The sequence below is a fragment of the Acanthochromis polyacanthus genome, chromosome 21, assembly GCF_021347895.1.
Source record: "Acanthochromis polyacanthus isolate Apoly-LR-REF ecotype Palm Island chromosome 21, KAUST_Apoly_ChrSc, whole genome shotgun sequence".
Taxonomy (NCBI): Eukaryota; Metazoa; Chordata; class Actinopteri; family Pomacentridae; genus Acanthochromis; species Acanthochromis polyacanthus.
This window is the reverse complement of record NC_067133.1, coordinates 27,682,275-27,709,310: the sequence shown is the minus strand read 5'-3', so window position 1 is coordinate 27,709,310 and position 27,036 is coordinate 27,682,275. Positions and strand designations below refer to the sequence as shown.

General features: G+C 40.7%; 3 protein-coding genes across 4 annotated transcripts in view; 2 read left to right on the top strand and 1 right to left on the bottom strand.

The window, feature by feature from the left end:
• The window catches only part of sun1b (Sad1 and UNC84 domain containing 1b), a 37,822-nt gene extending 34,478 nt beyond the window's left edge, over positions 1 to 3,344 (bottom strand). The window contains exon 1 of the mRNA XM_022202376.2: positions 3,213 to 3,344. The gene's annotated coding sequence lies outside the window, so the exon portion shown is untranslated. The remainder of the gene's footprint in view (positions 1 to 3,212) is intronic.
• Positions 1 to 26,194, top strand: part of mfsd13al (major facilitator superfamily domain containing 13a-like) — a 228,316-nt gene extending 202,122 nt beyond the window's left edge. Inside the window, exon 8 of the transcript XR_007938645.1 lies at positions 26,060 to 26,194. The gene's annotated coding sequence lies outside the window, so the exon portion shown is untranslated. The remainder of the gene's footprint in view (positions 1 to 26,059) is intronic.
• Positions 5,156 to 24,191, top strand: LOC110956721 (centriolar coiled-coil protein of 110 kDa). 2 transcript variants are annotated; one of them, XM_051941051.1, is made up of 14 exons: positions 5,156 to 5,321; positions 8,046 to 8,245; positions 9,068 to 9,196; positions 11,071 to 12,214; positions 12,377 to 12,498; positions 16,830 to 16,929; positions 18,044 to 18,153; positions 18,482 to 18,598; positions 18,683 to 18,784; positions 20,442 to 20,558; positions 20,872 to 20,945; positions 21,032 to 21,097; positions 21,196 to 21,255; positions 23,239 to 24,191. In XM_051941051.1, the coding sequence occupies exons 2-14, from the start codon at positions 8,078 to 8,080 to the stop codon at positions 23,312 to 23,314; spliced, it is 2,385 nt and encodes a 794-aa protein (XP_051797011.1). In that variant the 5' UTR covers positions 5,156 to 5,321; positions 8,046 to 8,077; the 3' UTR covers positions 23,315 to 24,191. The 2 variants fall into 2 exon arrangements, with proteins under 2 accessions (XP_051797011.1, XP_051797010.1); XM_051941050.1 differs by having other exon boundaries at positions 5,157 to 5,321; positions 16,830 to 16,956.
• Positions 26,195 to 27,036: the final 842 nt, after the last annotated feature.

The window sequence follows — 27,036 nt, the reverse complement described above, 5'->3', positions numbered from 1 at the left end:
GCAAAAGTACAAACCACTGTTTTGCTAGCAAAGTCCCCTGAGCATAAGTACATGTTTTGCAGGAACAAATGAGATCATATTCATATTGTACAAAAAGAAAAAAAAAAAACTGCAGTCTGCTGTCAAAACACAAAGAGTTAACAAGAAAAAGTCTAAGTTTAGGAGATGAAGCAGAGAGCAGCTTTTATACAGACTCATGATTTCCAACCGTGTATGTAAATGTATGTGGAGAACACACTCCATCTGAAAATAAAGGATCTTTCATTTCCACTGAGAATTTCTTCAGGTAGTCCAGACTGAAATACCTGCTGCACCCACAGCTGCTTCTCTTTTCAAGAAGCTTCATTTATGGCCAAGAGATGAAAGCGAGCAAAAATAAATAAAATATGACCAGTCAACCACCGGCATGAAGCACTCCTTCAGTTTAAAGAATCTCAGCGTAACACTGCCAACAGCTTTATCACGACTGGCTGACCACAGCGCCAAAACAAACAATCTCCTTTACAATCTAATCTGGATCAAGTGTAATCGAACACCTCATTACACAATCATTTGGCTAGAAATGAACAAATACTGGAAGAAAAAAAAAGTCACTGTGAGGGCAGCTGGATCTCTACAATGAAGACAATTCTCGTTATAAAAGTAACAGCGCTTAAATTACATGGGTCATTCCAGGATTGGAAGACATTTTACGTCCCACCCATCAAATTTCAAATAATTTATGTACAAAATACTAAAACACGCAGTTGTTGTGTAAATTTTCTTGTCCTGAGACCAAATATTTAAAAAAACTAGGAACAAAGAATGTTTAAAAATATTGTTAAAAATACTAAATAAGAGTGAAGTTCCCCCTAAAATGCAACTTTTCTCTTTTCCCACACTCCTGATGACCAGATTGAATATGAAATAAAACAGCTAAATTGACATTTAAAACTCCTTTTTCATATATATATTTTTCTTACTGATATCTCTATAATTGTGGGAATTTTTTTAACCAACATAATTTAAATAATAATTTTTATGCATGGAACGTGTGTCCCACAGCGACCATGCTGATGGCCTTTTGGGGGGTTTTGTGTCTCCTTTTTGTCACTTTCTGCCTCATTTCTGCCATTTAGTGTCTTGTTTCTGTCGTTTCATGTCTAGTTTTCATCATTTTGTATCTTGTTTTTAGTATTTTGTGTCTCATTTCTTGTTTTGTGTCTTGTTTTTGTCATCAGCATCATCAACAGTTCTCCAAAAGAATGGGTCGAGCAAAGCTATGTCTTCTTTTCATATTTTCATCGCATTATCAGCCTTGATTGAATGTCTCACTCTACCTCATATTATCAGGATCAGACTAATTCTTTGGACTGTTTTCCATCAGTCAGTTTGTCCTCTTGGTCAGCAGTAACAGCTAGCTAAATATCTAGCTTCTACTGCTAAGAAAAGATCACATTAGCATGGATTAGCAACCCTGTTACTGTGATTAGAGTAGGGTTAGCAAACAACGCATAAAACATGTAATAAAAATGGGACCACTGATGTATAAGCTGAGCCAATCAAGACTTTGATAGTTTATTATCTATTACTGATAAATATAGAGCAGAAAATTGTAAAAGAGCATGTCTGTTTTTCAGAAATTTTGAAGCCCAAATGTCCCCCAGTTCTGGAATGACCCACAAAACAGAGAGACAGAACGACAACAATACAGAAATTAAGGGCAAAAATAAGTGAAGAATCAGATATACAGATATAGACGCGTTTTCTAGACACTGAAATGCTGCTTTAGACTTCTACTCCACATTTTTCCTCCTTTTCTTTCATATAAACATATTTAAACATATTGCTAAATATGCTATAAATTAATGAACCCCCATAACTACGCAGGTGTTTTTAATTAGTCGTCTGAATAGCTAGGCTCAGGTTGAAGCTCTCAAACTGTGACTCTGTATGAAGTGACAAAGAATTCATAAAAAGTATTATCAAGTCCAGTTTGTTTTTTAAATGATATTTCTTCCAATTTGTGGATTGCATAGAAAATGTAAGGCTCTATAAAGTAGGTAAACAATCAGCAAGTACTTTAACTTTTCATACCTTTAAGTATATTTTGCCGGTAAAAGTTCTGCACTTTCAATATTATTATTATGATTATTGTTACAGTAGACTTGGACTGTATGAACATTTATTTCCCCACTGACAAAAACAGTGCCTGATGTATCATTAATATATTATTTTAGTTTTTCATACAATATATATATCCAACGACTGCCCCTGAATCACGTCCTCTGTCTCTGCAGGTGTGATTTAAGATTTTCCTCCTAAATCTGAAGTGAGGGAGGCGCCACCTGCTGGACAGGAGTCTGTAAATTTGAAGCTGATGGATTCTGGATCCAACCTCACTGCAACCTTTGGACTCGATGACAAAACGCATACAAAGGCCTGACGAAACAATAGGACTATTCACATCTTGTTCATAGCCACAGGAATGAAAAAAGACCTAATTAAAGCTGTAAATACCAGAATCTGGAGCAAAAGTAGCAACCACACTGTGAAAATACTGCACTGCACATGAAAACCCCGTGTGAATGACTTAACGAGTACTTATTCTATAGAAAAAACGCATTTCATTATCATACATGCTGCTGTATTAATGCTGCTTTTTATTACAATATTATATTCTGTTATGTTTGTGTTGACACTGTAGGACTAAAACATCTCTAGAAAGTTCTGTTGTGTTTCTGATTTCACAGCTAATCCAAGAGAGTCTAAATTAATGCTTCATGCAGAAGAAGTAGAGGAAAAGAAGAATCTAATTCAGAATCACTACATTTACAGATATATAAATGGATGCATGCCACTGGGCAGGAGGAGGTCTGAAAAACGGAACTGAAAACAAAAGTCCAACAATGAAGCTTAGTCACAATACATTCAGTCTGAACTGCAGAAGTACTGAGTTAATCTACTTTTAACAACTGGCAACCACTACATCTGCAAGTTGAGCAGTTTTCAAACACAGAAAAGTCAACAACAGATCATAAAGAGGCTTCAGAGAGCAGCTGGAATTAATTTTCATTTTAGCCAAACTGTTCAGTTCTCCAGAAGAAACCAGCTCTCCCCTCTCTGCAGCTTCATTTTCTCCAGTTAAAATGTAACCGATAATAAAAACTACAAACCGGAACTGCAGCTCGACAGTTTCCATCAGGAAACAACGCGGAAGTCGATCTACTCACATTAACGTACCACCAGAGGGAACCTGCCCGGGGTCTGGACGTTCAGCCGCTCGGAGCTCCACCGGCAGACAACGGTTCTCTGACTCCCGTTAAAATCGGAGCTCGGTCTAACGTTCGCCTTTTCCCGCACGCGGTCATATTTTCCGTTGCGCCACACGCGTCATTCCAAATATGGTAAAAATGACCATATATGGGATCCCTTCAAAACCCCGCGAGACTGACTCTGGACCATAGATTTTACATTCAATCTATGCTCTGCACGTGAAACAGCGTCACTGAGTGGAGACCGGAAGAACAACAGATTCATAAGAAAAGAAAAAGGAGGAAAATGGGGAATTTTACGAATTTCAATTTGTTCCTTGTTATTAGCAATACATAAATACATAAATAACATATTATTTGCATTTTATAGTACCTAAGAATAAAAATAAAGATGCATTCATTTGAAAACAAGAAAAAGAAGGAAGAAAAGAGGGAAATTTAACAGTTTCCTAACTTGTTCCATCAGAAAATTAAAAAATTGAATAAATAACAGTAATGATTAAATCACGATTATATATGTATACACACACACACACACACATATATATATACACCGGGCTTTGCAAAAGTTCTGTTACACGGTTTCATGATCTTTAGAGACGTTTACATGTCGGAGTAAAAAATTCCATTAAATAAACTGAAAGTTCTTCCTTATAGGCAGGTGTCCTTAATACAATTTTTTTCTCCGGTGAAGTTGTATCAAGATGGAAGTGAAAAGAGTTGAGATATCTGCTCTCCTTCATGCTGGTCACAACAAGTCTGACAGAGCCAAGCAGCTGAACATCCTCCGGATGACCGTCCACAGAGTCGCAGGGGGTGCTGGAGCCTATCCCAGCTGACTCTGGTGAAGGCAGGGGACACCCTGGACAGGTCACCAGTCTGTCACAGGGCTACATATACAGACAATCAATCACACTCACATTCACACCTACGGGCAATTTAGAGTTATCAATTAACCTCAACATGTTTTTGGACTGTGGGAGGAAGCTGGAGTACCCGGAGAAAACCCACGCATGCACAGGGAGAACATGCAAACTCCATGCAGAAAGATCCCAGGATCCCACCCCGGGATTCGAACTGGGGATCTTCTTGCTGCAAGGTGAAAGTGCTAACCACTACCCCACTGTGCAGCCCTATATTATATTATATTATATTATATTATATTATATTATATTATATTATATTATATTATATTATATTATATTATATTATATTATATTGTATCTTTTTTATTATTTTATTTTTCTCACTGTGCTTTCAGTTGAACAAAACATCCTGTTTAACTCTTCAATTCTGGGAAAGTGGGCAAAGCCTGGAGTGTAGGATGATGGATGGCTGATGAAGGTTTTATTGCATTTTTGTGCTTATTTTCTATCTATCTATCTATCTATCTATCTATCTATCTATCTATCTATCTATCTATCTATGTAATTACTAGCAGGATTTCCTCAAGTGTATTCTTTGAAGGAGTAATGCCTTAGTGTAAAGAATTCTCGTTATGTTGTTACATGTGTGGGGTCTATTATCCAATTCAGTCTAGTTTGGTTTTCTTAAATATATTTTTTGCACTTGTTTTGTAATGTTTATGATCAGTTAAAGCTGTTTTGCCTGATTTGAAATTAAATTTTAAAATGTGTATCTGGACAGTTGCATATGTATTTTTTCACTTTATAAATTTCTGATGTATTGTAGACTCTTTAAAAAAAAAAAAAAAAAAAAATATATATATATATATATATATATATATATATATATATATATAATTTTGATTTTGATTTTGATTTTGATTTGATTTGATTTGATTTGATTTTTGACTTCTGCAATACTATTTCCGGTTTGTCATCTTACGCTGAAGGAACCTGGGGGCGGATGTAGCGAGTTGGAACGCGGCCCGCCTGCTGTTGCTAGGAGGCGCTGTTGGATCCCGGAAGAGCTGGATGGTGAGGACGATGATGATGATGATGATGGTGACCACACCGAGATTGAGGAGCTGAAGCCGCCGCCTGGTCGTGATTCTCTGCGACACGTTGGTCCAGCTTTCGGCGGAAGCAGATGTGACCTTTAAAGGTAAGAATCCACATCTGGACCAGAGCGACTTCCAGAAAATACAATCAATAAGAATATCGATTAGGTGATTCTCTTTAAGAGCTGCATGGAAAAGACAACGTGTATCTGCACTGTGCTGCTGCTGTTTAATGTGATTATTGACAGCATCAGGATGAACGAACAGGAATAATTAAATCATTTAAGGTCCAGCTGATGCCGACCGGATCTGCACAGCTGATCTGTTCTGTCCTCCATCACCTGTCCGTGGAGGCTCATCTGCTGACAGACATTTTCAGAAATAGCAGCTCTATCGATCACGGTTCTCCTCCATGACATGCGGAAGCAGGAAGAGCACAGGAATGGCAGGAATGTGATGAGTGTGATGAGAAAAACAACACCAGGAGCAGACAGACCATCCATTGTTGTGGGTGATTTGTCATTTTCAGTGGAGGTGTGTGGAAATCAGCAGGGTTACATAAGTAAATAAAATTAGAAGTCAAACAAAACAAAAGCATGGAGAATAATTTGAAAGTTACCCCCTAGATGCTCCAGTGATTGGACCCTACACTCTTCCATAAGAGGTAAAAAAAAAGACCTGTATGAGAGTCGATGCTTCTGTGTTTTGTGTTTTCTTTTTTTTGTTTTTTGCCTTTTTTTTTTTTGCCATTTTGATTCAGAATAATCATTTGTATTGTGTTTTGGTCCACACAAGAATGAAGAAGTTTGTGATTGCTATTATCAGGGATAAAGCGCTTGAGGTACTAATACAAACATTGCAATTTTTTTTAAAGTATAAAAGGTGTCTTAAAATTTTTGATGGAATGATATCAAAACATGTTTTTGAGGAATAGCTGGAATATGAAATGATAAAAACTTTTCATCACAAAGATTTTCCAAGAAACGACCTGACCGGCTCATTTTTGACCCACTGATGCATCAAAGGATTTAAAAAAGAAGTGCACGTTTAATTACAGGAACAAAATGAAATGCAAATTGGATGAAGAAATCTCATTTATGTTAGATTTTAGGTGGTAAGTTTTTGTCTCCCCCTATCACTTTATTATTCCATATTATATTATATTATATTATATTATATTATATTATAAAGTTAAATTAGAGTTCAACAAAACAAATGCTTGGTAAATAATTAGAAGTGAGAAAAAGTAAGCTGAATGAAATGAACTAAATAAAATGCAAATTGGAAGAATAAATAAAAATTATATTGGATAAGAGGATGATTAAAATTGAGTAGTAAGGTTTTGTTTCCCCCTTTCACTTTATTATTCCATTTCATAATCCTTTAAAAAAAAAACTAAGAATTGAGATGGAAAACAAAATCATCTTTTGAAGAAGTCAAAGTGTTTTTAATTTAATGGAATATCCTCTACAATAATATAGTGATGCCCACTTTTTTCATTTACCTATATTTCATTAGAGCAACTTTTTTTGTGGTATTTTTGCATCCTTTATGAAAAAAAAAGAAAACAAAATTAAAAATGCAAGCAGCGTTGGTTGGGTCTTCGCATCCTTGCTGGTCAGCGAATCCAACCATGTCCACCAGGTGGCGCTGCAGCAGAGAATGTACTTCAGCCTATGGCCTTGTTGATGGTGGACTATCAGAACTGTCCACCAGGTAGCGCTGTATCTGTGAATGTATATGGGCCCATGGATGTTATCGGGACTGGAGTTTTATCACACATGTAAACTCTGAGGCAGATTGGAGCATGTACAGGACTGTTGTACAGCATTTCCTGTGCCATGTCGAATTGTCTAAATTCTGGGGGCCTCTGTTTCCACACCCTCAGTCTTTTGTAGAGCATTTTGACTTCTTTTGATCACCCATGTCTGGTGCACATCCTGGCCAAGTTTGAGCTCTGTCAGGGGTTACCCTGTTTGAACTTATAACTTTTGAAAATGTGCAAAAATTGGTCCAAAATGGTCCAAAATGTGACACATAATCCAAAATGGCTGACTTCCTGTTGTGTTTTAGGTATGGGTGTCAGTTACATTTTTGTGTGTCTTGATGAGTTGCATATGTGTACTAACCTGGCAATAGCCAGATTAATAATTGTGTAGTACTTGATAGTACTCCACAATATCAATCTGGGACCGCTCCATGTAAATCCGTTCGGAGGAAAGAGGCACGGATTGGACAATGCAACAGTATGTCCCGCCTCTGACAGGTTTGTTTTTAGCCAACTCTTACCAAAACCCATAGGTTAAAAAGCACAAACATCTTTACCATCCAGAAATGCGCAAAGCACCTCTCGTTGTTCTTCCTTCAAAGAAGCGATAGGAGATTCAGCTAAAACTGACTTAATAGCAGCATCTACACGATCGTTGTCCTCCGTTGCCATGTTTGTTTTGATCTACTGGCGCTTGGTGTTGTCGTCATACCCGGATATCCCGCCACACACACGAGTACTGCTGCGTGATTGGCCCGTGCCAACTTGGCTCTGTACGAACAGTGAATGCGGGAGCGGTGCAAGATGGTTTCTTGAGAGATTTGTGAACTCACAAATATCGCGAGAAATCAACTTGCTGGCAAGGTTATATGTGTACCAAATTTCATAGCTGTAGATGGCACCAGTTGGTGCTTGGACCCTAAAAATCTATTTACCTATTTTTCTTCCTAAGAGGTAGATCAAGAAAAGTTGCATGGCTACTGGTATCGTGTCCCTTGATTCAGGAGGTGAAATCCTCCACCAACCCGTGGATCATCGAATTCTCTGTTGAATTTTCCAGACGACGCTGCATGGTCCCCTCTTCAGAGTCGGATGTGTGGGTGTCCAGAGATGGAAAGCTATGAGGACTTCTGCCTGCGGACTTTGGCGTTACTGCAGGAAGAAGGAAAACTGAGGAGGAAGTGGACATGCGACCCGCTGTGCTCCCTGAAGAGTCGCTCTGCCATCCGCTTCCATGGACGAGCTGCACTTTCACCTCTGGTAAGGACACAACAACACACAAAACACACACAGATTCCTAGCAAAAAGCACAAAGATGCTTTGTTTTATAAATGATGATTCGTGTTGTTTGTGTCTCTGGCCTGCATAGTTACAGAAAGTATCTCTAACCAAAAGGACAAAGGAACTTATTGCATGTCTGTTTCATGAGGCAGGACGAGCATTCCGATGAGTTTTAAAAAGACATTTCTAAGACCACAGACAGAGAGAGGAGCCTGCATCACACCTGAAATAGAACAATTAATTCATCGCTAATCGACAAATAAAAATACTGATAAAGATAATCTGGAACATGCCAAATATCGGCCACGATAATCAGCAAGGCAGATAATCGGTCTGTCCCTAAAACAAACAGTAAATGAGGTGCAGTCGTTAAAAATTTCACTGTGAGATCTAAATCATGGAAAAGCACAGATGTTAATGATTAAATTAAAAATGATGTTGCCTGACAAAGAGGTTCCAGTGTGCAGTCTGACACCGTGGGACATTTAATGGAACTGAGAGTCAAAATGTCTGCTGTGAGAATGTTCTATTAGATCAGCAGAAAACTGATTACGAGGAACTTTGAGTCGCTTTTAATCAGAGGAAACATCTGCATGTGACTGCTGACAAACTTCATTACTCGTCAGATGACTAAGAGGCCAGTGTGAAGATCTGTTCCGATTAAGAAGATGCAAAAATATACTGAAAGAAGGTCAAGAAAACACACTTTGCAACCAACACTTGTGAACAAAATCACAAACAGTTCTTCGCAAATCTTTTCTAATCCGTGTGTCATTTTGTTTGAATCCTTTCTGTTTGCAGCTGAGTGCAGAGCAGCGTGGTGAGATGTGTTTCCTCAGACGGAGAGCAGTTCAGCTGGAGGCCGACAGACAGAACCAGCAGAGAAACAAGCTTCTGGCCCGGGTTCAGGTCATTCTGGATCACGCTCAGGTCAGTAGAGAAAATGGGTTCAGTGATGGTGTTGCATTGTGCAGTAAGACAGAAATACATGCTGATGAACATGACATGTTTTGTGTATCTCGTTTTTGTGCTCCATTTGTGAATTAGGTCTGTATGTCAGTCCCACGTTGTGGCACAAAAACTGAATTACAGTCTGGCCCACAGTCTCTGGCGACATTTTTAGACTTAAGTACCGCTTGTATGACTAAACACTTCTTCCTGGGCTATTTTTACCTGATGATGGCTCTGTTTTATCAACTCGACATCCACAGCCGTATCACTGCCTCTTCAAGCTACTCTTTAATCTAATATGTTCATACATTGCCATTTAAAAGTATTTGCCCCCCTACAGAAGTCTTCTATTTTTGCTTATTGGTCATGTAAATGTTTCAGATCATCAAACTAATTTTAATGTGAGACAAAGATAACCTAAGAAAACACAAAATAAAGTTTTTAAATGATGATTTTATTTTGTTGAAGGAAAAATGCTGTCCATCTTGCCCCAAGAGAAAAAGTAATTGCCCCCTTAGCTACCAATTTACTAAATGACCAAGTTTCTCCATCCACACTCACATATTATTCCTTCCAGGCTTGTTGAACCCAAACATCACTAGACTGAACCTGTCTGCATTGTTAGGCAGCTGTAGGGTCTCAAAAAGCAGCACATGATGCCACGTTCTGAAGAGATTCAAGAACTGATGAGAAACAAAGTCACTGACGTTCATGAATCTGGAGGGTTCCAAAGCTGTTGCTGAGGCTCTGGGACTCCAGAGAACCTCAGTGAGAGACACCATCCACTAATGGAGAAACATGAAACAGTGATGAACCTTCAGGAGTGGACAAATGACCAACATTTCTCCAAGAGAGCATCGACATCTAATCCAAGAGGTCACAGAAGAACCCAGAGGAACATCTAAAGATCTGCAGACCTCACTGGCCTCAGTTAAGATCCGTCTACATGATTCCACAATAAAGAAGACTCTGGGAGGAAGAGCTAAAGGATCAAACCACTACTGACCTAAAAGAACATAGAGGTGTGTCCAGCATTTACAAAAATATATCTGAATGAGCTCCAAGACATTTGGGATAACATCCTGTGGACTGATGAGTCAACAGTGGAACTTTTTGGTGTAAAGCTAATACTGCGTTCCACAAGAGGAACATGATACCAGCAGTGAAACATGGTGGTGGTAGGATGATGGTTGGAGGACCTGGGCGACTTGTCATGAGTTCTGCGCTCTATCAGAAGAACCTCCTGAAGAACATCCATCATCAGTTCATGACCTGAAGCTCAACACTAATGGACCCAAAGCACACAAACAAGTCCACCTCTGAGTGGCTCAAAAAGAACTAAATGAAAGTTCTGGAGCAGCCGAGTCAAAGTCAGGACTTGAGTCAAATTGAGATGTTGTGGTAAGATCTTAAAAGTTCAGTTCATGATCATAAATCATCTAAAGTGACTAAATTAAACCTATTCTGTAGAGAAGCGTGGCCCAACATCCCTCCATGGATGTAAAAGATGATCACAAGCTGGAACAAACATTTCACTGCAGTTGTTGCTGCCAAACCAAACCAAAAGTTATTGGTTTCGGTGGTGGTGGGGGGTGGGGCAGTTACTTTTCAACAAGTGTGATATAGGTTTTCCATAGATCAAATAATAATTCCTAATTTAAAAACTGCATTTTGTGTTTTTTGGGTCTAATATTCAATAACTATAAATATTAGTTTGAAGATCTGGAACATTTATGTGTGAAAACTTTGCAAAAATAGAAGATTTCTGTAGGGGGGTAAATACTTTTACACGTCACTATATATATCTCACAGTTATATCATGATTGATCATCATTACTTATTATCTTGTACAGGTACATGAAGAATTGAGTGAAAATAAGCTGCCAGTACATAAATCTGCAGCAGCCAGCGGCTACACTCTGGTCACCGACTCACCAGGGCTTCCCAGAGACTCTGGATTTGGGCTTCAGACAACCGATCATCCCGTCAGCCTGAGCCCTAAAAGCCCCATCCTAAATGGTTACAAAGGAGTGGAAGAAGTGAAGGTGGAGAACCAAGAGAGGAGTGAGGAGGACGAGGAGGAGGAGGAAGAGGACATTAGTTTGGACAGCCTTCTCAAGAGATCGAGGGAGTACGTGAAGAGAGAGCAGGGGTCCACAGTTGTCAACTCAATCCCCCAGACTCCCCGATCAGAGAGCGTCTCTGCTGGTGAGAAGAGGAGCTGCAGCCCCGTGGTGGATGCTGGTGTTCAGTTTGGGTTCAGTCTGCACCACAGTCCCAGCGGCCCACCTCAGGTCCAGCATCCAGCTCTGTATGACCCCAGTCCTCAGAGGTCCGTCTGCCTCTCACCCGGCCTGCCAGAGCAGTATCCTCGCCTCCCCAGTCCAGAGTCCAGCGTTAGTCCTCGTCCACAGAGACGCAGACCTCGCCCAGTTTCTACGGGGAACATCCACATTTCGTTTCCCATCGGCCCAGCAGACCTTATCCCTCGAAGCCCAGGAAGGTCGGTGGAAGGAGCTGGTGTGGCAGACTGGGGAGAAGGGTCCACTGGTCTCTATGGTTCAGCTGGGAGGGGTGGCAGCCGTCGATCCAGTCACTGTGGCACCAGTCCAGTGCAGGAGAGCTGCAGCCCGGTCAGTGCCTCAGTGCCCGGCTCCGTGGGACACCATGACCTTCTGGCGACAGGATTTCGCCGGCGCTGCCACACCATGGACAGCCAGCTGCACAGCTTGGAGCACATAGACCGCAGTCAGGAAAGAGTCCCCCGCTTTATGGCAGGAGTGACATGGTTGGCTCCGAACCGGCGCAGCCCTGCAGCCCCGTTAAACCAGCAGTATGAGATGGAGAATCCCTCTCCATGTCTGAGGCCCCGGGGGACTCCTGACCTGGCTCAGGTCACACTCAGGATGGGGCTGGATGATCCTCAGGGGCCAACCAGTGGCAGGAAAACTCCAAGTGTACTCAGAACCACTGCAGAGTCACAGGCTGGGACGACAGGTGAGCTTGTCTTAATGGGTTCAGCAGTCTGATGCTGTTTTAAACTCATTTGTACTCTGCAGTTGAGTCATTCTCACTTGAGATCACTGTCTGTCAACTTTCCCTTTAAGTGAATGAAACCTTGAAATGGTAAAAGATTTATTTGTTTGTGCACATCAACAGAAGAGAACCAGTGGCGAGCTCAGGCGATGGAGGACATGCAGAGGCGTCTGGAGGAGGAACATGCCCTGCAGATGTCTCTGCTCCTCGCTGAGCAGGAGAAGGAGCAGCAGCGCCTCCGCCTGGTCAGCACAGGGCATCGCAGTCCTCAGACACCAAATCACCACAACAGCAACAAAACATACTACGTTTATTCTGGTGCCGAAGTGTCACGTGTTATTTTTTGTCTTTGTAGCCAAAAGAGAAAAAGAAGGCACAAAATAATCTTTCATTTCTTTTTTTCTTTATTTGACGGTTATTTTACTGGGTAAAAGTGTTTGAGAACCAGTTCTGTTTTGCAAAGACACCAGCAGGAACAAATACACACGTGGACAAAATTGTTGGTACCCCTCAGTTAAAGAAGGAAAAACCCACAATTCTCACTGAAATCACTTGAAACTCACAAAAGTAACAATAAATAAAAATTTATTGAAAATTAAATAATCAAAATCAGCCATCACTTTTGAATTGTTGATTAACATAATTATTTAAAAAAACAAACTAATGAAATAGGGCTGGACAAAAATGATGGTACCCATAACTTAATATTTTGTTGCACAACCTTTTGAGGCAATCACTGCAATTAAACGATTTCTGTATTTGTCAATGAGCGTTCTGCAGCTGTCAACAGGTATTTTGGCCCACTCCTCATGAGCAAACAGCTCCAGTTGTCTCAGGTTTGATGGGTGTCTTCTCCAAATGGCATGTTTCAGCTCCTTCCACATATGTTCAATGGGATTCAGATCTGGGCTCATAGAAGGCCACTTTAGAATAGTCCAACGCTTTTCTCTCAGCCATTCTTGGGTGTTTTTGGCTGTGTGTTTTGGATCGTTGTCCTGTTGGAAGACCCATGACCTGCGACTGAGACCAAGCTTTCTGACACTAGGCAGCACATTTCTCTCCAGAATGCCTTGATAGTCTTCAGATTTCATCGTACCTTGCACACTTTCAAGACACCCTGTGCCAGATGCAGCAAAGCAGCCCCAAAACATTACTGAGCCTCCTCCATGTTTCACCGTAGGGACAGTGTTCTTTTCTTCGTATGCTTGGTTTTTGAGTCTATGAACATAGAGTTGATGTGCCTTACCAAAAAGCTCCAGTTTGGTCTCATCTGTCCAAAGGACATTCTCCCAGAAGCTTTGTGGCTTGTCAACATGCATTTTTGCAAATTCCAGTCTGGCTTTTTTATGAGTTTTTTTCAGCAGTGGTGTCCTCCTTGGTCGTCTCCCATGAAGTCCACTTTGGCTCAAACAACGACGAATGGTGCGATCTGACACTGATGTACCTTGGCCTCGGAGTTCACCTTTAATTTCTTTGGAGGTTGCTCTGGGCTCTTTGGATACAATTCGAACGATCTGTCTCTTCAATTTGTCATCAATTTTCCTCTTGCGGCCACGTCCAGGGAGGTTGGCTACTGTCCCGTGGGTCTTGAACTTCTGAATAATATGAGCCACTGTTGTCACAGGAACTTCAAGCTGTTTAGAGATGGTCTTATAGCCTTTACCTTTAAGATGTTTGTCTATAATTTTTTTTCGGATGTCCTGGGACAATTCTCTCCTTCGCTTTCTGTTGTCCATGTTCAGTGTGGTACACACCTTTTCACCAAACAGCAGGGTGACTACTTGTCTCCCTTTAAATAGGCAGACTGACTGATTATGAGTTTGGAAACACCTGTGATGTCAATTAAATGACACACCTGAGTTAATCATGTCACTCTGGTCAAATAGTTTTCAATCTTTTATAGAGGTACCATCATTTTTGTCCAGGCCTGTTTCATTAGTTTGTTTTTTTAAATAATTATGTTAATCAACAATTCAAAAGTAATGGCTGTTTTTGATTATTTAATTTTCAATACATTTTTATTTATTGTTACTTTTGTGAGTTTCAAGTGATTTCAGTGAGAATTGTGGGTTTTTCCTTCTTTAACTGAGGGGTACCAACAATTTTGTCCACGTGTGTACATGTGTAAACCACAGACACAAATATACATATAAACATAACATGGAACAAAAGAAAACAAGGAAGAAGCATGAGAGCATATGCATGTGAATGAAAAAAATGCACGTGAGGTGTAGGAAAGTGTGTGTGTACACACGTGGACAAAATTGTTGGTACCCCTCAGTTAAAGAAGGAAAAACCCACAATTCTCACTGAAATCACTTGAAACTCACAAAAGTAACAATAAATAAAAATGTATTGAAAATTAAATAATCAAAAACAGCCATTACTTTTGAATTGTTGATTAACATAATTATTTAAAAAAACAAACTAATGAAACAGGCCTGGACAAAAATGATGGTACCTCTATAAAAGATTGAAAACTATTTGACCAGAGTGACATGATTAACTCAGGTGTGTCATTTAATTGACATCACAGGTGTTTCCAAACTCATAATCAGTCAGTCTGCCTATTTAAAGGGAGACAAGTAGTCACCCTGCTGTTTGGTGAAAAGGTGTGTACCACACTGAACATGGACAACAGAAAGCGAAGGAGAGAATTGTCCCAGGACATCCGAAAAAAAATTATAGACAAACATCTTAAAGGTAAAGGCTATAAGACCATCTCTAAACAGCTTGAAGTTCCTGTGACAACAGTGGCTCATATTATTCAGAAGTTCAAGACCCACGGGACAGTAGCCAACTTCCCTGGACGTGGCCGCAAGAGGAAAATTGATGACAAATTGAAGAGACGGATCGTTGGAATTGTATCCAAAGAGCCCAGAGCAACCTCCAAAGAAATTAAAGGTGAACTCCGAGGCCAAGGTACATCAGTGTCAGATCGCACCATTCGTCGTTGTTTGAGCCAAAGTGGACTTCATGGGAGACGACCAAGGAGGACACCACTGCTGAAAAAAACTCATAAAAAAGCCAGACTGGAATTTGCAAAAATGCATGTTGACAAGCCACAAAGCTTCTGGGAGAATGTCCTTTGGACAGATGAGACCAAACTGGAGCTTTTTGGTAAGGCACATCAACTCTATGTTCATAGACTCAAAAACCAAGCATACGAAGAAAAGAACACTGTCCCTACGGTGAAACATGGAGGAGGCTCAGTAATGTTTTGGGGCTGCTTTGCTGCATCTGGCACAGGGTGTCTTGAAAGTGTGCAAGGTACGATGAAATCTGAAGACTATCAAGGCATTCTGGAGAGAAATGTGCTGCCTAGTGTCAGAAAGCTTGGTCTCAGTCGCAGGTCATGGGTCTTCCAACAGGACAACGATCCAAAACACACAGCCAAAAACACCCAAGAATGGCTGAGAGAAAAGCGTTGGACTATTCTAAAGTGGCCTTCTATGAGCCCAGATCTGAATCCCATTGAACATATGTGGAAGGAGCTGAAACATGCCATTTGGAGAAGACACCCATCAAACCTGAGACAACTGGAGCTGTTTGCTCATGAGGAGTGGGCCAAAATACCTGTTGACAGCTGCAGAACGCTCATTGACAAATACAGAAATCGTTTAATTGCAGTGATTGCCTCAAAAGGTTGTGCAACAAAATATTAAGTTATGGGTACCATCATTTTTGTCCAGCCCTATTTCATTAGTTTGTTTTTTTAAATAATTATGTTAATCAACAATTCAAAAGTGATGGCTGATTTTGATTATTTAATTTTCAATAAATTTTTATTTATTGTTACTTTTGTGAGTTTCAAGTGATTTCAGTGAGAATTGTGGGTTTTTCCTTCTTTAACTGAGGGGTACCAACAATTTTGTCCACGTGTGTATACACTGCTGTTCCAAAGTTTGGGGGCACCCAGAGAATTTCATGTTTTCCATGAAAACTCACACTTTTATTCATGTGCTAACATAACTGCACAAGGGTTTTCTAATCATCAATTAGCCTTTCAACACCATTAGCTAAAACAATGTAGCATTAGAACACAGGAGTGATGGTTGCTGGAAATGTTCCTCTGTACCCCTATGGAGATATTCCATTAAAAATCAGCCGTTTCCAGCTAGAACAGTCATTTACCACATTAACAATGTCTAGGCTGGATTTATCATTCACTTAATGTTATCTTCATTTTATAAAATGCTTTTCTTTCAGAAATAAGGACATTTCAAAATGACTCCAAACTTTTGAACAGCAGTGTACATAAGTATGCATGTAAGGTCCGAAGTGATCATGAGGAGCAACAGTCAACTACAATCTGTAGGAGTTTAAGCTTACCGCTGGTGTTTGAGAGTGTTTTGTTAGGTATTCCTGTCGTTAAAGCGAAAGGAGTTATGGCTAACAATAGCAGAAATATTGAGGATGATGAGCTTGATGTATTCACTAGACCTAGTGCGACATGAATTATGGGCGAGGTATAGAAGAGAGGGCAGGTAGGGAGGTGTGTTTGTACGCTGACATGTAGATGTTTGGTCTGAATTAAACATGATAACTACATGTGTCTGTATTCGGTGTTCTGTAGGAGCTGGAGCAGGGCTGTGGCTGGAATCGTAGGTCTGTGAATGAAAACTGTCCTGTTATGAGCCCATCCTGCCCAGGACTGAGTCCAACCCACACACCAGGTGAGCGATCACCTGGACACGGCAAAGGTACGACTTCACTGTGCTGGAGTTTATTAGGCTGTGGTTACAAAAGATGCATGTTCAGAGAACTACCATAAGTTAGTCAACCAAGTATCAGCATTTCTGTATGTATATTTTTGACCCAGCAGATTTTGTCTTAATACCAGAAGAGCTTTAATTAATCTACAAAAGAGCCAACATGCATGATTGTTTTATGACACACAGCGATCATCAAAGAAGATTTAAGAGTTTCAGGAGTCATTGAAACTCAACACTGCTGTTATTTACATGGACTTTACAAGTGGATGGAAACTTTTGCTCACAACAGTAGATGAGAGAAATCGTGCCAGAGCTTTTTCCCTGGTGACCTTCTTTTTTCATCACTCTTTTGTGAATTGCATGCTTACTGTTCAAATTCTGCGCTATTGCCTTTGGGTAGCTTTTCATTTTAACTTCTAAACAAGAAAAAAACAAACATTATTTTGTAGGTGTCACAGTTTTCGTGTAACCTCCTCCAGCAGATGTAAACAAAATGAAAATTTTAAGAGGCGTGATGACGGGATAGACTGTGAAACCAGACGATGCAATCTATTTTAAATGGTTTTTTGCTTACATTTTTTTGTCTTTTTGAAACAATTATGAGATAATATTGCTTGCTGAGATGCGCTACACAAGATAATATACAGAAAAATATATTAGCACACACTTAAATACTGGAATAGCATTTTCTAAACTATAAAAATACTCAAAGAGCGCAGTACTACGGTAAGTCTGCTCGTTTCTTGTATCATTTCTGATGGATAACATCTTTAAAAAATGCATAGATTCAGACTATAAGCTGCATCACTGGCTAAATATAATCGCTTTGTCCTTGTGTCATTTCTGACCTTCCCCAAAAATTTAATCTAAATCCGTTAGTCCGTTTTTGAGTCATGTTGCGAACAGACAGACAGACAAACTAATGACGATTGTCACATAAACTCCACTGCGTTCCTTGACGGAGTAGTAATAATTCATAGACTCTTATATTGGAATTTCTCAGTAAAAGACCGTAGAGTGAATATAGGTCCTGTTCTTTGTGTGAATTTAAAGTTTCTCATGTTTCTTTCTCCAGGTTTTTCCAGTCCTGTCCCATCTAGTGTCTCCTCTCCGTCTGTCCAGCAGCCGGTTTATCTGTGGGGCTCCACTTGGGCAGCCAGCAAACCTCGGGCCAGGCTGAGTCTGGTGGGTGGACCCTGGTAGACCTCATGTTTTTCTCCTAAAATTCACTCAGAGATACTGGTGATAAAGGAGGAGAACGTCCACAAGAGGAGTCACACTTGAGGTTTAAAGATATGTGAATCAGATCAGACAAAATCCAGACTAAAACAATGATGAAATGAGAATGACGATTTTGTCTCCCAGGCTATAGAAGCAAACTTTGAGCAGTCAGATTTCCTCTGTTTTATGTCTGTGTCTCACCTGTAACTCTCTGTTTGTGTGACTGTTCACATGTATGGACTTTACTGACCTCCTCAGAACTCCTCTTTGCTCCTGTCTTCACGATGTTCAGGTTCTGACAGCAGAGCAGCAGAGAGCGTTCTGTCGGATCGGTGCCATCATTCGAGGCTTTCTGACACGCAGGCTGCTCCAAACAGAGAAGGTCAAACACCTGCGTCAGACCATCGTGGTGAGAATATTACCATCAGAAACTCAGCATATGTGCACAACTGGTGGTGGTCGTTTAATAAATTAACTGCGAATGTGTCCTCAGGATACACAGGAGTTCATCCGTTCATTTCAGACTGAGGCTCCACAGAAGAGAGGCAACTATTCAGCACAAGATCTGTCCCTGCAAGAGAGAGTTAGAGCTCAGGTATGCTTTTGCTGTCGTTCGTGTTTGTACATTGCCAGTGAAAAGTTTGGACACACCTTCTCAGTTAATAGTTTTTCTTTATTTTCATGACTGTTTACATTGTAGAATTTCACTGAAGGCATCAAAACTATGAATGAACACATATGGAATTATGCAGAAAAATGACAAAAGTAGAAACATGTTTTGTATTTTAGATTCTTCAAAATAGCCACCCTTTGCTTTGATTACTGCTTTGCACACTCTTGGCATTCTCTGGATGAGCTTCATGAGGTTGAACCTGAAATGGTTTTCCAACAGTCTTGAAGAGTTTCCAGAGATGCTGAGCACCTGTTGGTCCTTTTATCTTCACTCTGCGATCCATCTCATCCCAAACATCTGGATTGGGTTTAGGTCAGGTGACTGTAGAGGCCAGGTCATCTGACATAAGCAGCACTCCATCATCTCCTTCTTGGTCAGATAGTCCTTCCACAGTCTGGAGGCGTGTTTGGGGTCATTGTCCTGTTGAGAAATAAATGACGGTCCAAATAAACACAAACTGGATGGGATGTCATGCCGCTGCAGGATGCTGTGGTAGCCATGCTAGTTCAGTGTGTCTTAGATTTGGAATAAATCCCCAACAGTGTCACCAGCAAAGCACCCCCACACCATCACACCTCCTCCTCCATGCCTCATGGTGGAACCATGCATGTAGAGACCATCCATCACCTTTTCTGGTCTCACAAAGACACAGTGAGTGGAACCAAAGAGCTCAGATTTGGACTCATCAGACCAAAGCACGGATTTCCACTGGTCTAATGTCCATTCCTCGTGTTTCTTTTCCCAAACAAATCTCTTCTGCTTGTTGCTCTTCCTTAGTAGTGGTTTCTTAGCAGCTGTTTGACCATAAAGGCCTGATTGGTCAGTCTCCTCTGAACAGTTGAGGTAGAGATGTGTCTGCTGCTAGAACTCTGTGTGGCATTTATCTGGGCTCTAATTTGAGCTGCTGTTAACTTGATATTTCTGAGGCTGGAGACTCTGATGAACTTCTCCTCAGCAGCAGAGGAGACTCTTGGGGTTCCTTTCCTGGGGCGGTCCTCATGTGAGCCAGTTTGGTCATAGCACTGGATGGTTTTTGTGACTGCACTTTTGGATACATTCAAAGTTTTTGCAGTTTTCTGGACTGACTGACCTTCAGTTCTTAAAGAAATGATGGACTGTGGTTTCTCTTTACTTCAGTGATTGGTTCTTGCCATAATATGGATTCTAACAGTTGTCAAACAGGGCTGTCAACTGTGTACCAACCTGACTTCTGCACAACACAACTGATGGTCTCCACCCCATTAAGAAGGAAAGAAATTACACAAATGAACGTTGACAAGGCACTCCTGTGAAGTGAAAACCATTTCAGGTTCTACCTCATGAAGCTCATCCACAGAATGCCAAGAGTGTGTAAAGCAGTAATCAAAGCAAAGGGTGGCTACTTTGAGGAATCTAAAATATAAAACATGCTTTGACTTATTTCACACTTTTTTGTTTACTGTGTAATTCCATTTGTGTTTATTCATAGTTTTGATGCCTTCAGTGAGAATCTACATTGTAACCATTAAAATGAGAAGGTGTGTCCAAACTTTTTGAATGGTAGCGTATGTCCATCACACTATTATCTTTTGTCCCACAGTTACGTGCAGCCCTGTATGACATCCATGACATCTTCTTTGAAATGCCGCTGGGCGATCGCTTAGCGTTGCTGCAGCAGGACAGGGAGCTCCGTGCAGAGAGGAAGCTACGAGACATGGTAACCTGAAAACACAGGGCAGTAACTGACAAACAAATACAAAAACGTATTTAATTAGAAGAAGGTGAAGAACTGAAAGGAAAACTCATGCTTCCTTTCACTTTTCTGTCACTGAGTATTGGCTTTTACACCAGCTTGAGTTTTCATGTGTTAGAGGGTTAGAGAGTAGAATCCTGTGTACCGTGGTATGAATCCACACACTAACGGCTCACCTCGTTGCCATTAGAACATGATTTCTTGTGTAACCAAATTTTCAAAGTGATTTACAGAGAAGACAGGTTTGTGACAACCTCATAACTTGTTGTGTCTTCAGGAGAAAGCCAAGTGCCCCAAAGAGAGGGTGGCTCTTTCTGCTGCCACACAGAGGTCTCTGGACAGGAAGAAGAGGTGAGATGGAGAAGAACAATGCAGCTTTAGTTCACAGATTAGATATGGTTATGCAGTGATGATGTGTTTGGGGAATTCTCCTCCAGGGTTGGTGAGTCCCCAGCACAGGTCAGGAAGATGCAGCAGAAGCCAAAGAGCCCCACGACCAACAGGTGTTTTTATCTGTGAACACATTTTTCGCACTGTGTTAATGCAGTTTCTGTTTATTGTCCCTGAAAGTTCTTAACATTTATTCTTTTTCCTAATCCAGAGTGTTGAAGCCAAGCCAGGGTCAAAATTCTCCTGCCTCCGTCCACCTGAACCGCCAGGGGTGAGTTCATACTTCAACAGGTTGGGTGTTGACTGGGTTGTTGGATTTGATGCTGGCTTTTGCATCAGTCACATGAGCTGTGATTCAATTCAATTCAGTTCAATTTTATATATATAGCGCCAATTATAATTCAGAGAGAAGGGCTCAGTGCATGAAGAGAGGTCTCCCAGCAGCCTATAGGCCTATAGCAGCATAAGTAGGGGCAGAACTGAGGAACATCGAAGAGGAAGTCAGTTGTGTACATGAACACTCCACCTGGCCCCCTCAGGGTCACCCAGTCAGCCCTAACTATACGATTTGTCAAAAAGGAACGTTTTAAGTCTGGTCTTAAAAATAGAGAGGGTATCTGCCTCCTGAACCCAAACTGGGAGCAGGTTCCACAGGAGAGACACCTGATAACTGAAGGCTCTGCCTCCCATTCTACTTTTAGAGACTCTAGGAACAACAAGTAAGCCTGCAGTTTGAGAGCGAAGAGTTCTACTAGGATAACATGGTACTATCAGATCTTTAAGATATGATGGAGATCGGTCATTGAGAGCTTTATATGTCAGAAGAAGGATTTTAAATTATATTCTAGATTTCACAGGAAGCCAGTATATGAGAAATATGATCTCTCTTGCTAACTCCTGTCAGTACTCTGGCTGCAGCGTTTTCAGAGTTTTTGAGACATCCTGATAGTAAGAAATTACAATAGTCCAGCCTGGAAGTAAGAAATGCATGGACTAGTTTTTCCACATCAGTCTAAGACAAGATGTGCCTGATTTTCCTACAGATTTAGTTTATGTGCAAGTTAAAGGACATGTCCTGGTTAAAAACAACTCTCAGGTTCCTCACAGTAGTACTGGAGGCCAGTGTAATGCCATCCAGAGTAACTATAGGCTTTGAAAGCGAGTTTGAGATGTTTGGGGCCAAATACAATGATTTTAGTCTTGTCTGAATTTAGTAGTAGGAAATTACAGGTCGTGCAGGTCTTTATGTCCTTAAGACAATCTTGCAGTCTGACTAGCTGATTAGTTTCTTCTGGCTTCATAGATAAATACAACTGAGTGTCGTCAGCGTAACAGTGGAAATTAATACAGTGCTTCCTAATAATATTGCCTAAAGGAAACATGTATGATGTGAACAGTATGTGAAGGTTGGGTTAGTAACCCTAACCCAACCTTACTATGCTGGCATGCACAAACTGGAACCTGTCTGATAAGTAGGATTTAAACCAGTCCAGTGCTGTCCCTTTAATGCCAATAGAATGTTCTAGTCGCTGTAATAGAAGCATAGACTGTATATATAGTGGACGTAGCATCTGGCTCCAGAATTGAAGCCAACCCGGAAGTGTCAAAAACTTGCAATATCACGCCGTCCGCTAGGGTTGGCTCCAAGAAGCTTTTTCTCCATAGACCCCAATTCATTTTTGGAGAAAATAAAATTTGATAGACTGATTTTCTACAGCTCAGGATTTTTTTCCCGTTAGTTTTCATGGTCAAAATGAGAGATCAGGTGGCCGATCTTAAAATAAATCAATACTGAATTTTAAATAAATCGTTAAAGTTGGCGGAGCCAGGGGCGTGGCTATACTTGATAGACAGCAACAGAAGCCTCTGCGGTAAAACGTGGGCGGGATAAGAGAGTCCTCAGCCAATCCTGCCCCTAGTTGCTCTCCGGTCCAGTCTGTTTGATGACGCTTTTTACGTCACTGGCTCCAAAAAATCCAAAACGGCGACCAGGAAGTAGCAAAATCCGGGCTTCATTTTCTCGGCGTTGAAACCAACGGGTGACGTCACGGTTAGTTCACGCCTGAATAGAAGTCTGTGGTCGATGGTGTCAAATGCCGCACTAACATCCAATAAAACAAGTATAGGATCAGTCCATTGTCTGACGGTATGAGAAGGTCATTAGTGACTTTCACCAGAGCTGTTTCTGTGCTGTGATGAACTCTGAAGCCATGTCATCTGAAGACAGTCATGACTGTGGCTTTTTTCCTTCCAGGAGCTGGTACAGAAAAACCCCGGAGGAGAGAGTGAGACGCTCAGACAGCCTGAAGAAGCAGCACTCTCTGGGTTAACACAACATACACTGACCTGAGAACTTGAATTTTTAGTCTTTTATTCCAAACTTTGCACCACAGAAACTCAAGTCAGCGCTGCTAATGATATGATTGTCTTTACCTTCATGTGATTGTATTCACGACCACACCTTAACCCACTGACTTAACCCATCACAATCCTGTTCTATTGACTGTTGCCACAAGTTTTTGTGTCATTAACTGTTTTTTTAGAGGAAAAAAAACAAGTGCAAACCAGAAAAAAGGTCAGATTTAAATAGAAAACAGATAAAAAACATCTGTGCCTATTAAACTATGCCTTTGCTGTCTATAATATTTTAGCATGTACATATTTACCAGTTGTGTTCTTAAACATGAAGTGCTTCTAGCTGCAAGTGGATTTACAAACACTGTCACGCAATGTAGTGGTCATGAAAATACTGTATTTAAGTGTGTATAATTCACCAACTTAAGGTTTTTTGTTCAAGGGCTTGGAGTACCTGTTTGTGCTTTGTTTATTTAATGGTGCTCAGTTTACAGTACTTTAAATGTATTTCAATATTTGGTTTAAATCAATTCCAAATGAAAAAAAAATCTAAATAAATTTGTGCTGTTACACTCATAGCTTCACAGAACAGGAGATGGACAGCAGCCATTCAGTGTGTAGACGGTCAGACTGAATAGAACTACATTTCTGTAAGCACATTGTTCCACCACATGTTAGTGAATCATTAATTCTCTGCAGGGCCACGGTGACTGATTATTTCTGTGGCTCTCAGTCCTGTGATGTTTTCACTGACACTGCTGTGCTCTCCTTTGAAAAATGTTGTTTTTTTTAATTTAAATGCCAAAATGTCACTTTTTTTTACAATCAGAATAAATTCTGAAATAATTGGAATTGTCTGTAATTAATTGTTGATAAAAATGAATGACAACTCAACTTCACAAGTCAAATAGAATGGAATAAATGAAAGATCTTCAGGAATAAAGTCACACACACTAATATTTCATTGGACTGCCTTTAGCTCTGAGAACGACACACATTTGCCGTAGCATCATTTCGATAAGCTTCTGCAATGTCACAGCATTTATTTCTGTCCAGAATTGCATTAAGTTTCTACCAAGATCTTATATTGATGATGGGAGAGTCGGACAAAGTCTTCTCCAGAACATCCCAAAGATTCTCAGTGGGGCTGAGGTCTGGACTCTGTGGAGGACAATCCATCTCATGCTCCCTGATCCACTCATTCTCAATGTGAGCCCCATGAATCCTGGCATCGTCATCTTGGAACATGTCCATGAACATCAGGGAAGAACAACTCCACTGATGTAAAGACCTGGGGCCTCATTTGTAAAGCTTGCGTATGCACAAAACAGGGCTAGAAAAGTTACGTGCGCCATTCGGCCTACGACTGTATTTGCAGAACAATGTTCATATATCAAACTTCCATCTTCAAATGTTATCGAGCTGTGGATCCCGGTACAGACACAGGTGCTGACCGCTCTGGGGTTTCTGGCGACACCGGCTCCTTCCAGCGGGAATTGGTCGACAGGTTTGTGTTTTATATGAAGAATATATGAGGTTACATTTGTTGTCTAAATCCTATCTGGGTCTGATATACAGTTAAATGATGTCCTTTAGGTCTGGGATATCACAACCATCCCTCAGCGCAGTAATGCCAGCTGTTTTGGATGACATTATGAACATGACCAGTCAATAAATCAGGTTTCCTTACACTGTGGGTGAACAGGCCAACATTAAACGGCAATTTGCAGCAATGTCCGGTTTCCCAAATGTAATCGACGTAACTGACTGCACTCGTGTTGCTGTAAGGGCTCCGAGGGAAGATGAATTTGTCTTTGTGAACCGAAAAAATGTACATTCAATCAGTGTACAAATTATTTGTACATCGGACATGATCATAACAAATTTAGTGGCAGGGTGGCCTGGGTCAACACATGACTCATTCATCCTGATGCACAGCAGTGTAGGGGAAAGACTGCAGGCCGGCGCTGTGTAAAATGCCGTGGATCAGCAGCTTATTTATATACAGATAATTCATGAGTTACTTTGCATTGACCATTCATGGTAAAATGTGGGTGTGTTGTGGGCGGAATGTGAGGTGGATGCACCTGTGCAATCTTCCAGCTGGTGTGTGATTTATAAAGGGGAAATTGCATGCAGCTGTGCTTACGCAGTTTTATAAATCAGGATCGAAGGGCATACGCCCATTTCAGATTTTCGGCGTACGCAAACTTTTAGTATGGATCCTACGCAATGTTTTATAAATGAGGCCCCTGGTCATTCAGTATATTCAGGTATCAGCTGACCTCATTCTTTGGGAACATAACGTTGCTGAACCTGACCAACCCCAGATCATAACTCTAACCCCCACAGGCTGGTAGACACTAGACATGATGAGTTCATCACTTCATCTGCCTCTCTTCTTACCCTGATGCCCCCATCACTCTGGAACAGGGTAAATCTGGACTCATCAGACCACATGACCTTCTTCCATTGGTCCAGAGTCCAATCTTTATGCTATCTACCAAACTAAAGCCTTTTTTCTGATTAGCCTCACTGATCAGTGGTTTTCTTAGAGCTACAGCTGTTTAGTCCCAATCCTTTAAGTTCCCTTCACACTATGTGTGTAGAAATGTTCTTACTTTCACTATTAAACATAGCCATGAGTTCTATTGTTGATTTCCTGCCATCATCTAAGAGTTTGTTCCAACCACAGATGATGGTTCTCCACTATCCTTCAGGTTTTAATGATGTGTTGGACGGTTCTTAACCTGATTTTGTAGTTTCAGAAATCTCCTTCATTCTTTTCTTTGCTTGATGCAGGCCAATAATCTGACCCTTCTGAGACAGATTAACATCCTTTCCATGACTACAGGATATGTCTTCTGACGTGGCTGTTTAAGAAATGAGAAGCTCCTCACTGCATCAGCTACAGGGTTAAAGAAGTTGCTGCAGCTGAAACATATTCATCACTGCAGTAATTATCCAATGGAAGACTCTTACCTATTTGCTCAGTTAAATCCATGTGGCAACATTTTTTTGGACAGACAGTGTATTTTCTTTCAGTCACTGATTTTGGAAAAGTGATTTCCAACAAGATCATTTTCCTTTCAGTATATTTAGAGGAGAAGTATTCCATTTTCTACAGACTGTATGTTTTTTCTGATTAACTGGGCCATGAATAATGTGAAGAAGCAGCTACAGTTCCTCTTTATTTCCAGTGTTCATGCAGCAAGACATCCAGTACATTACAGTGACAGAGCAGTATTGAGGTTTAAACTACCACCCGCCTGCATCCAGGTGTGTCTCATTCCCTCCCATAATGACCCAATCCCAACTTTCCATGCAGCTGGCGCAGTTTGAAACCAAGAAAACCTCCCACTGCGTCCCAGAGTTGCTGGTTTTCAGTTTGGTGCAGCAGGAATCTACACATCATCATTATTTCTGTCAGTAACAGTAACTTGTAACATGATGCACCTCAAATATGCTGTCATCCAGTATCACTTCATCTATTTAAACTTTTGTACAAAGTGTTTACACGTACACAAAATCATTCACAACCATATGCACCGTACATTTTTAATAGCAAAATCGCTAACTTCCAGATTCAACAGTTTTTATTTGTCACCTGCAGTATGTGCAGCACAATGCCAAAGAATAAAAACTAGAGTTACAGAAATGAAAATAATGGCAAAAAAGAAAACACACAGCACTGAGT

Excerpts from the sequence above, each read along its gene's own strand:
- LOC110956721 (XM_051941050.1), top strand. The coding sequence starts at position 8,078 with ATGTGTGGGTGTCCAGAGATGGAAAGCTATGAGGACTTCTGCCTGCGG. Across the intron at positions 8,246-9,067 it reads GAGCTGCACTTTCACCTCTG|CTGAGTGCAGAGCAGCGTGG; the intron begins GTAAGGACACAA and ends TTCTGTTTGCAG. Across the intron at positions 18,154-18,481 it reads CTCGGGCCAGGCTGAGTCTG|GTTCTGACAGCAGAGCAGCA; the intron begins GTGGGTGGACCC and ends CACGATGTTCAG.